General features: G+C 43.8%; 1 protein-coding gene across 1 annotated transcript in view; it reads left to right on the forward strand.

The window, feature by feature from the left end:
* Positions 1–6: 6 nt before the first annotated feature.
* Positions 7–10,609, forward strand: part of EEPD1 (endonuclease/exonuclease/phosphatase family domain containing 1) — a 94,048-nt gene continuing 83,445 nt past the window's right edge. The window contains exon 1 of the mRNA XM_006020859.3: positions 7–1,015. Within this exon, the coding sequence (XP_006020921.1) occupies positions 162–1,015 (854 nt within the window). The 5' untranslated portion in view covers positions 7–161. The remainder of the gene's footprint in view (positions 1,016–10,609) is intronic.

The following is a 10,609-nucleotide window of genomic DNA, read 5'->3' on the forward strand; positions in this document are numbered from 1 at the left end:
CCCTCCGCCTGAGGCAGTGCTGGCACCGGCGGGCTGGGCTCACTGCAGGGCTTGAGGGGCATCTTCCCCCGCCCCCCCCGGTTGAGACGTGTGTCCCGGGCAGCCGCAGCCGGTGCCGAGGACTCGTCTGAAACTCGAGCGCAGCCCTCGCTGCCGCCGCCATGGGGGGCAACCTGGGCTGCCACCGCTCCATCCCCAGGGACCCCTCGGACATCTGCCACAGCCGCAAGTTCAGCGCCGCCTGCAACTTCAGCAACATCCTCGTGAACCAGGAGCGGCTGAACATCAACACGGCCACAGAGGAGGAGCTGATGACCCTCCCCGGGGTCACCAGGATGGTGGCCCAGAACATCGTGGAGTACCGGGAGTACATCGGCGGCTTCAAGAAAGTGGAGGACTTGGCGCTGGTGAGCGGGGTGGGGGCGGCCAAGCTGGAGCAAGTGAAGTTCGAGATTTGCGTGAGCAGCAAAGGAGGCTCTGCCCAGCATTCGCCCAGCTCGCTGAGGAAGGACCCGAACCCGGAGCACCACCTCTGCGCCGCCAAAGTCAACATTAACACGGCCACGCCGGCCCAGCTCATGAGCATCCGTGGCGTCACCGAGAAGATAGCCAACAGCATCGTCGATTACCGCAAAGAGCACGGGCCCTTCAAAAGCATTGAGGACCTGGTGAGGATGGACTGCATTAACTCCTCGTTCTTGGACAAAATCAGGCATCAGATTTTCGCAGAGAGGTCCCGGCCCCCTTCCACCAATACCAATGGCGGCCTCAATTTCACCGCCAAGCCTCACCCCAGCCCCACCTCTCTGAGCTTGCAGAGTGAGGACTTGGATTTCCCACCTGGGGGCCCGACCCAGATTATATCCACCCGTCCCACTGTGGAGATGTTTGGTGGGGTGAGGGACGGCAGGCCTGTGCTGCGGGTGGCCACCTGGAACCTGCAAAGCTGCTCCACTGAAAAGGCCAACAACCCAGGTGTGCGTGAGGTTGTGTGCATGACACTGCTGGAGAACAGGTGAGGCGCTCCAAAGAAATAACAGTACTTGGCGTTTGCTGCTTTACATGTCTGAAGTGCTGTATATTTAAATAATCCATCACAGGGTTATTAAATGTTATCTGCACTTTGCACTGGCATCTTGGTTCAGCCTCCACCTTGAGGCCATGATGATGGCACCTTGATAAAAAGTCACCGTAGTTAGAATACCTTAGCTCTAGTGCATAACTTGGGAATGTGTCGTGCACCACTGGAAAGGTCCAACAGGCCTATTCTCTAGCAGACTCCCTTAACATCAAGCCATATCCCTAGAAAGTTTTGTTCGGACGTTTAATAGATAATAGCTTAAACCTCAATAAATAGGACTATGTTACACTTCCTTCTTCCTCCCCCCTCAAAAAATGACCCAAAAGATACAGAGTGTATTCAAAAAGGCTTGAGATCTTCAGCCACTATGGACTGCTGCAGCTCATCTCTTGAGCATGGCAAAGCCATTATGAACCTGCACGTGTGTGATCTGCATGAATCACGCAGGAGTCACCACCTTGCAGGTGCATTTCAAGGTGTAAATGGTCAGGGACAGCTAACAGAGAGTGTCTTGCACACTGAGGGTGGATACTCTGTAGTCATTTTCTGTCTGTGTTGCTGACTGGCAGGGGGGCATTCTCAGCAGAAACCAGTGCCAACGGAACCTTGTGTCTCTGGCAGTCTGCCAGACCTGGATTTTACTGAGTTTAAGGGCAGAGCGTAAGAGCTGTTTGTCTGGTAAAGGATTGGTCTGACCTTTAGAAATAATGTGGAACAGTTCTTCTGTTAGTAAGTACAAGGTTGTGTCATATTATTTAATAAGGCTTTTTTATTAATATAAGGTCGTCATGCTTAGCTGTTGGGGATCTATATATATACTTCTGAAACAAGTACTCGCTTGCTAAACTTCCTTCTTGAAAATGAAGCCATTTTTCTATCATAAAAATACAAAGAAAGACTCTTTGAAAGTAACTTTTCCCCTTCACCTTCTTTTAGGCTGGTCTGATTTTTTTCTTTCCCCATGTAAAACCAACACTTGATCCCAGTTTTCCACCTGAAATAAGTTTGTGTGGATGATTTCCAAATGTCTGAAAGTGGGATATCCTTTGTGTGGAAGTGCTGACAAACCATTATATATTACAGCATTAACAGTACTATTCTTTTTTCAGTACGTTAACATCAATCTTACAGAGGTCAAGCTAGCTAAAAAATACTGCAATAATGTTTGCAGTACTTTCTTCTCCTTTTTTAAAAGAAAACATTATGCAGTAGAAGTGTGTTGGAATGAAAGGAAATGCGGAACGATGTCCACGATCTGTGACAATGTTCTGCTGCATTCCTCCTCTGTTGCAGCATGTCATTAGTGAGCCAAATCCTTTGATGCAGGAAACTTAGGTCCATGTGCAGACATGACAGGGTTTGACAGCTAGAAAGCGAGATGGGTGTGAAACGAACTCTCTGGGCATTGTCTTGCCCATTCCTACTGAATGTTTTTCATCTGCTTTTAGTGTTCCTGGATCATTTTGCTGTTTCCTAATTTCTGTTTTCCCTTTGGATTGTAATCAGTCTCCTACAAAATGAAATTGGCTATGAGTCTGGTTAGTTTGAGTATACTGCAGTGGTGGGGAACACTAATGAACTGATATTTTGGTTATAAGCTAAAAGCAAAAGATCACCCTAAGTACTGTCAGCTAAGTTTGGCAGGTGATCCTTTCCATTTTATAGTGATTTTTCATCCCTGTGAATGAAGCAGCCTGGACTAGGGTTGGGGGGAAAGGGATATAAACCAACCTTGCCCAGTAGGACAGAAGGGAGCTAGAATAGCTAAGGAAACAAATAAATGACACACAATAATTCTTGCTAATCTCAGATGGATTCTATTTCAGTACTCAAATGAAAGTGATTTGATTTGCTTAGGACCCACTCTTGTAAACGGCTCAGAGCAGTCACCTTCAGTATCTGGGCCACAAGATGGCTTGTAAAAAGTGAATGGTGAATTCAGTGGGTGTCATGGACGCCTGGCACTTTGGAAAATCAGGTCACTAACTTAAAAAAAGGAAGGAAGTGAGAGAGACAAACTGGAGACACCAGACAGGTCTGCATTTCCCTTGGAGGCTGAAGTAAACAGAGAACAGAGGTCTGTGAAACTAAGAGAAATTACGTTAGCAATAACCTTACTCGGTGCCTTGGGAGCAGTGGGTGCGAACTTCCTCTTGTTTGCATTAATGCTGTCAAAGCCAGTGAAGTTAACACTGCTCTGAGCTCAGAATCAGCCCCCTCTACATATTAAATATTGTAAGTTTGCCTCTCCAGTTGTGTACCTCTTGGGGAAGTGATGACATGACTTGCAGAATAATCCTTGCTCTGCTAGATTAACTTCAGATAATCATCTGCGGCAATTCAGTTCTTGCTTGCTCAGTCAAGTATACAGTGACAACAGAGGGCTTACCAGCACTTGTAGAGGCTAATGGAATCAGTGAGGGACAAAGGTGAATGTTGAGGTTGTGCAGACAGGCAAGGGGGCAGGTGACACTTGTCACCTACATTTCCAAACGTCTGCATCTTTTGCCCACTGGATTTGTGGTCTATTTAGCCTGGTCATTTTAACTTGCAAGACTGGATGCATGACAGGTAGATCGCATACTTTGTGCATAGCCATGTTTAAATAAACCAACCAATGCGATCCTGTGCAGTACCAGTCCCTCATTGTCTCAGGCTGGCACCTGGCTGATTCCATTTAACCCACAGAGCCATTTGTGCTCATTGAGGGCCTGATCCTCCACTGCCTTGTGCTGTCCTTTACACCCGTGCAAAACGAGTATGAAACACAGCCCAATCACCAATGGTGACCCGTCCATAAGGAGTAGTTTTGAGAACACCATATTGTTTAATACAATTCACCACCCACTTCTGTGAATAATATCATTGAGTCACTACCAACCCTAGTGAAATTACCATCTGTATCCTTTTTACAAACATGTAAGAATCGTCTGATCCCCTCAACAGGTTAGAAGACAACCCTTCCCCACCATTCAAGTGCTGAAGAACATATGAAAAATATTTGAATAGAAGTCAGTTACAGAAAAAGAAAGAAAAAGGTTGAAGCTCCACACTAGCTGGAGACTAATTTCCTTTTGATGTAAAAAAAATATCAAGTTCACCCTCAGAGGTACTAAGGGTGGCGTGGCAGTATACTTTGTTTGGCCTAACATCAGTCAGACCAAGCCACTGAGCGTGAATTGTCACTGGTAAGCTATTTTAAATCTGTCACTAGTACAGGAATGAAGTGCAGCAAGCTCATCACTCGTATTGTTACATATATTAAAAAGATCCCTTTTTTTAGCATTGCATGCAGCGTGTAAGAAAGCAGATATTTTCACAGGGCTAGAGAGTAATTTTAGCAGTGATTAACCTGCCTGTTATAGTGTAGAACATGCAGTATAATTGGATTAAAGTATCAAATGCATGGTGAGGTTAACCAAACCTGCAACATTTCTGCAGACCTAGTTCAGTAAATCCAGGATTTGTTGAAAGCTTGTTAGAGCTGGCTTTCATATTGGAATGCAGATTGTTCCCTACATCACTGCCTTTAACCTTCCAAGTAAGTGCTGGTACTTCATGAAGCAGCTTGCTTCCAGCCTGAAAAAAATCAAGTGTTGGGGCTTGGTTTTGAGAAGTAGGAAGAAAGCTAATGAACCTGTTGGAGAGGGGATAATGGAGAGGGGTGCTGAATCACTCGAATAGTTGAACTAGAGGAGAACTTTCAGATGAAGTAAAAACATTTTATTTCAGCAGTTTTGAAATGAAATGTTTTGACCTTGTTTCCCCAGAAGGCATTTCATTTAGAAATGTAGCTTGATTTAGCATTAAAAAAGAGTAAAATCTCCCACAATGACTCTTCCCCCCCCCTGCCCCCAATATCAAAACAGTTCCTTTTTCCTTCAGTTTTCTTTGTTTCATAGATTCATAGATGTTAGGGTAGGAAGGGACCTCAATAGATCATCGAGTCCGACCCCCTGCATAAGCAGGAAAGAGCGCTGGGTCTAGATGACCCCAGCTAGATGCATATCCAACCTCCTCTTGAAGACCCCCAGGGTAGGGGAGAGCACCACCTCCCTTGGAAGCCCATTCCAGACCTTGGCCACTAACTGTGAAGAAGTTCTTCCTAATGTCCAGTCTAAATCTGCTCTCTGCTAGCTTGTGGCCATTATTTCTTGTAGTGGTAGCAGTTAGACCAGCAGACATTCATTTCTCAATGGAGCTTAACTCATTTGGGAAACAAATATGAACAATAATGGTAGATTTTGGGGGGTGGGGTATTAGCTACATCTTGTTGATTGTTTGTAACCTGAATGTTTTTCATTTTGGGGCCGATTGATTTTTTTTTTCCCCAGTTCAACCACCAAAACCGAAAGACTGATGTCAGGAAAGGCTTTTCTTTCCTTCTTTCTTTCCTTCTGTGGCTTTTCAGTGGAAGATTGGTAAATGTTAGCTCTCTCCACTGTGTAATTGGGAGCTGTGCTAGCAGCTTTTGACAGTTAAGGAACTATTTATTTATTTATTTTTTAACTGCACTGTATCTCAGTACTATTTATTGGGGTTAATGGAGCACGTTATTCTGGATTACAATCGTAAAAGAAAATTGTTACCACATTAGTATGGTCCTGCCTCTGTCACCTGTGTGTAAATAGGCTTGTTACTAGCAAGGTTGTGGTTTAGCACAGACTGGGCCTTTGTATTCCTGTGGTTTTGTATGTAAGATCAAGATCTGCTGAACAGTTCTTAAGTTATATAGTATTCATAACATCAGTGTCCTGTGCATGGGAATGTGATGCTGCACAGAAGCAGCCTTGCAGTGGAAGGGTTGGTTCTCCTTGTTGCCCCTCTTGGCTGGATTATGGTGACAGTAATTTCAAGTTGGGAAATATCATGAGTTTTATGGTACATCTGACACCTCAGTGAGGCATTTGATAACTCAGCCTTTGTCTTTTGCTGATTGATTGTGGGCCAAATCCTGATTCACTATATTTATATGAATAAATAGTTCCAGTGGCATCAGTTGTGCGTCAGGTGGTATGTCTCCTAGGGCAGTGCTTCTCAAACTATCTGATGTGGTGGACCGGCAATTTTTTTTCCAGTGGGCCAGGGACCGGTGCCCGGTTCAGCTGGTGGCAGCAACTGCATGTAACAGCGCTACACAAATGTGCAACCGGCTGTTTCATTCTCTTTCCTCACCTCGCACGACGTGACGTCACCTGGAGTGTTGGAACGTACGAACTGTGGCGCTATGACATATCAATGTTATGCTTCTGAAAATATAGTTCTTTCTTTCCTGGCAACTTGCTGCAGACCGGTGAATATATTTCTTTCTTTCCTGTCAACTCGCTGCGGACCGGCGACCGGTGGCTCGCGGACCGGCACTGGTCCGTGGACCACCACTTTGAGAAGCGCTGTCCTAGGGCATGCATTTATGGGCTGAACCCTTGTGCCATACAGGCTGTGGCTTTATCACAGGGTTCAGCGTTAAGATTTATAGGCTGAATTTGACATCTAGGCTGGGTGTCGTGTGCTCCTGAACTAACGCTAGCATTAGGCCCCAAACCAGTCCATTCCCCAGAGCTGTGGAAGTGTCACTGAGGAAGTGTGATGGACCCTGGAGGACTACCCAAAGGTGCACATTCCCTGTGATTCACAAAGCAGTTGTCACAGACCTGAGCATAAATAATCTTAGAAAAGGGCGGGCTGTATACAATTTTACCACAGCCTCTCATTCTTTCCATTGTGGCCTTATGAATGATGGAGTTCACATCAGCCACTGAGCTCTAGTAGCCTTTGCAGAACAGTTTTGGAGCTGCATCTTGGTTCCTTTGTGGAGTGGGTTGATAGAGGACACAATCTTTTCCCCAACCCACTTTGGGCTGTGTTGTTGTGGGGGTTTAAGATTTTCACTTTAATGTGTAGTACTCATGCTTCTTTTTCAACCTTTTAATTACATGCAGAGATCTGGCAGAGGAAGGTGACTGGAGTGGCACTTGAGGAGAGTATAGGGCCTAATTTATGCCATGCCTGCCAAAAAAGTTGGTCCCCACTGCCCAAGTTTAGGGGTTCTTAATCTTTTTTAAAATCTTTTTCCGTCACCCCTTGTTATACTGAAGGCATTTCTGAGAAAATGCCAGCTCTTAACTTTCACTCATTTTTTTTTTTTTAACTATGGAAAAATTATAGAGCAATTCTGTTGCAAAGAACTCAGGAAGACCATAAGAGATCAGAAATGTTTTTGAGACTGTGGATTCCAATTTGAAATCTCTAGGTTTATCTTATGAGTTATGTGTGGGTGTTTGCTACACAGTGCTAATATTATGTGATACCCTTAAAAAAAAGTTGCAGAACCCCAGGGTGCCATGGCACCCCGGTTGAGAATCCCTGCTCTAGTTTAACTGCTCTCTAGAGATTTCACTAGGAACCAGGGCAGCACTTAATTGTGCACATCCCTTATTGCAAAAAATCTTTTAATTTAACGATTCCAAGTGGATTTCTGTGCCATCAAATACTGATCAGGGACCATGCAAGGATATGCTTTGTAACTGAGCAAATTAAAGTTGGTACGGAGTCTGAAAGCCAAATCTTATACTCTCAAATAAGGGAAAGAAATGCCAAGACTAAGGCTCGAGTCCCATGGAGTATTATTCTGATTCAGGGTGGAAGAATTCCACTTGAACCTTACACTGTTTTCATGTTCCACTTTTTCCCTTTTGCTTTAATCAGTCTTTTGGAACTGTCATCTCCTACTAGTCATGTAAATCCATATAACAAGTGTTAACGCTAGTTGGAAAAGTGATAATTCAACCACAGAGATGCAAGTGCTGTGGTCTGTTTAAGGCAGTTAAGATTTTTCATTGGTTTGTTTGGGTTTTTCCATTCTTTTTCTTTGGGAGTTTTTGCACTTTTCAAGATAAATATGCTGTTCCTCCAGATTCTCCTCTTATCATTGAACAACGGCAGCATGTGGTTTAACTGTACTTGAAAGGATGGGGAAGAGATTTTGGGGGAGAGGCAGTTTTTGTGTTTTGTCTGTTTTTTTGTTTGCCAAGTACCATTTGCTAGCCCTGTCTAACGGGTATGAGAAGTAGTGTCATCATATTTGTTTAGTGAATCTTTGCAACTTTCTTTGGAAGGGAGGTTTGAAATAAGAGCCTGGTGATTTTCATCCCGTTTCCATTTCCTCCCAGCAAACTAGAGAGAGAGGAGGGGAGTATATAGCCAAGAAAGGTCCAAATACCTTCCTTCTCCCCCCCCCCCCCCCCCCCCCCCTGCTGATGTGATGAAATGTGTAGCAAGCCCAGCAAGTAACCCCCCCCCCCCCCCCCCCCCCCCCAAGTCCTTTTCACACTATTTAATGGTTGAAATAACAGGTGCTGAGCTAGTCAGCAAATAAGTGTTTCAAGGTTTCAACAAACATTGTGTGCTTGCTTTGGGGGTTTTTTTCATTTTGTTACCAAAAGTCTTGGTGACCTTACCAACTAATAAGGTGTGTCTGTTTTGTTCTGTATCTTTTTCTTTAAATCTCTGTTTGTTTCTTTCATCATGTAATAATACACTGGTGCATAGCCAAGAATAACTCCATTGCAATAAAAGAGCAGTAAACAAGTATTGCCCAAATAATATAACTCAACTAATAGACCTTAAGCTGTAAAAGAATAAATAGAGCCATCCCTTGTAATGAGTCCCACGTTCTGCAGTTCAAGATCATCTTAAGAAACAAAGTATTATCTGCCATATCTTTGTTCCTATAATAATGAAAAACCAAATGTTATTTTATTCATGTAAGACTGGTAGAATTTTGCAAAGCTGGTGTAAATACAGTCTGGATGCCATCCTTGTGAGAATGCTGCAAGAAATGCTTGGATAGGTCCCTATCTTAGTGAGCCTCTTCAAAGGAACTGAGCTGATTTAAACTGGCTGAAGATTTGGCCTATTATTCTCAGCTGTTGAATATTGAGTTTAATGCCGCAAAAGTCTGAATGGCTTCTTTGAAGCCTCAAACACGCCTGGTTGGGATAACAGCACTCTGCCCCCTTGCAAGATTGGACTGCTGAAGAGCAGAGCTGTGAAGTAATAATGGGAATCATCTTCCTTAGATCACTGGAGGGCACTGTCCCTGTGGATTTTAATTGAATCCATGACATCATTTGATCCATTCTGCCTCAAATCTGGGGTCTTTGAGATGGGGGGGGGGGGTGGAGACCTGAGTGGGGTTGCAGTGTAGTAGGAGCATAGCTAGCATACATCAGTTACTATCCAGATTTCTCTGGGTGCTTTGGGGATGTTCAGAGGCAAAAGGGAGTCCCTGCCAGTGCTCTCAGCCATGCTATCAGCCCGTGAGAGGAGGCTGAGGATTAGAGCAGTCTGGAGGCTCCAGTCTTTTACAGAGATGGCCCTGGCTTCCTCCCCACTATATGAATCTTCTGGGTTTCGGCCAGGTTCCATAACTGTCCCTGTTTGTGGCAAGAGAAGACCACAAACCATGCACAAGGAATGATAAGTGGCATTTCTACAGTGAACGCTACAGAGACATTCTCGCCCAGGGCCCCCTTGCCAGGTGTTTTGCTGCAGGAACATTTGATCTGAAAAGTTTGCTTCTTTCACAAGTTGGTTATTTTTTTTTTTAATATATAGAGGACACTATCAAACCAATACACCTTTGTCCTGGTCACCAGCTTTTAAGATGATAGTGTAGCTAGAGACAGAACATTTGTTATGTTGACACTCTCAATGCAAAAATCTCACTTTGCCTTTTCTTACCTACTGTGCTGTTGTTACAACTGTCAGTGAAGATGATTAGAACTGAAAGAGGAGGGGGAAAAACATGTCTTTATTTCTTCACAGCTTTATTCATTTGGCAATATACAGCATCTATCAGTAAATCGTTTAACTTTTTTTTTCCTGTGCATTAACATAGATATACTGTACATTTATTTTATTTAATTGAACTCATTGGCTTTTATATACTATATGCATCTTGGTAAACTAGAGACATCAAGAGTAACTTCTGTAAACCCTTGTGGATTCTGTATAACACATTTATAACTGACATGCTGTACAACTATCCACATTAATTGGCAAATTACTCTTTGATACCCAGAAGCCTCCTCCTCCTTCACTGACTGGCCTGTGCAGTCTCAGCTTCCAACAATTCCTTGGCATGGTTTCCCCTTTCCTAAGGAATCAAGGACTTAGGCTGTGTTTATGCACTTCCAGGATCAAACTGTATCAAAACAGAATTTAGGTGGGAATGAGGTGCTGAAGTGGCCATTCCAGGTTGCATCTGAATATGTGCAGTTGTCCAGTCAAGGCAACGAAGGATTTTGAGAGGCCAGAATAGAAGTTAATGACACATTAGTGGTTTGTGGCTTCTGAGTAGGGTTGAGGATTGCACTTACTGTATTTACTTGAATCTAAGTTAACCCTAAATTTAAGATGACCCCCCACTAATTAGATTCTACATATGGAAAAATTATATATTTGTTATAATTTTCCAGGTATAGAATGTAATTATTGGAGGGTTGTCTTAAATTCACAGCACCCCCC

The sequence above is a fragment of the Alligator sinensis genome, unplaced genomic scaffold (genome assembly GCF_000455745.1).
Source record: "Alligator sinensis unplaced genomic scaffold, ASM45574v1 scaffold86_1, whole genome shotgun sequence".
Classification (NCBI taxonomy): Eukaryota; Metazoa; Chordata; order Crocodylia; family Alligatoridae; genus Alligator; species Alligator sinensis.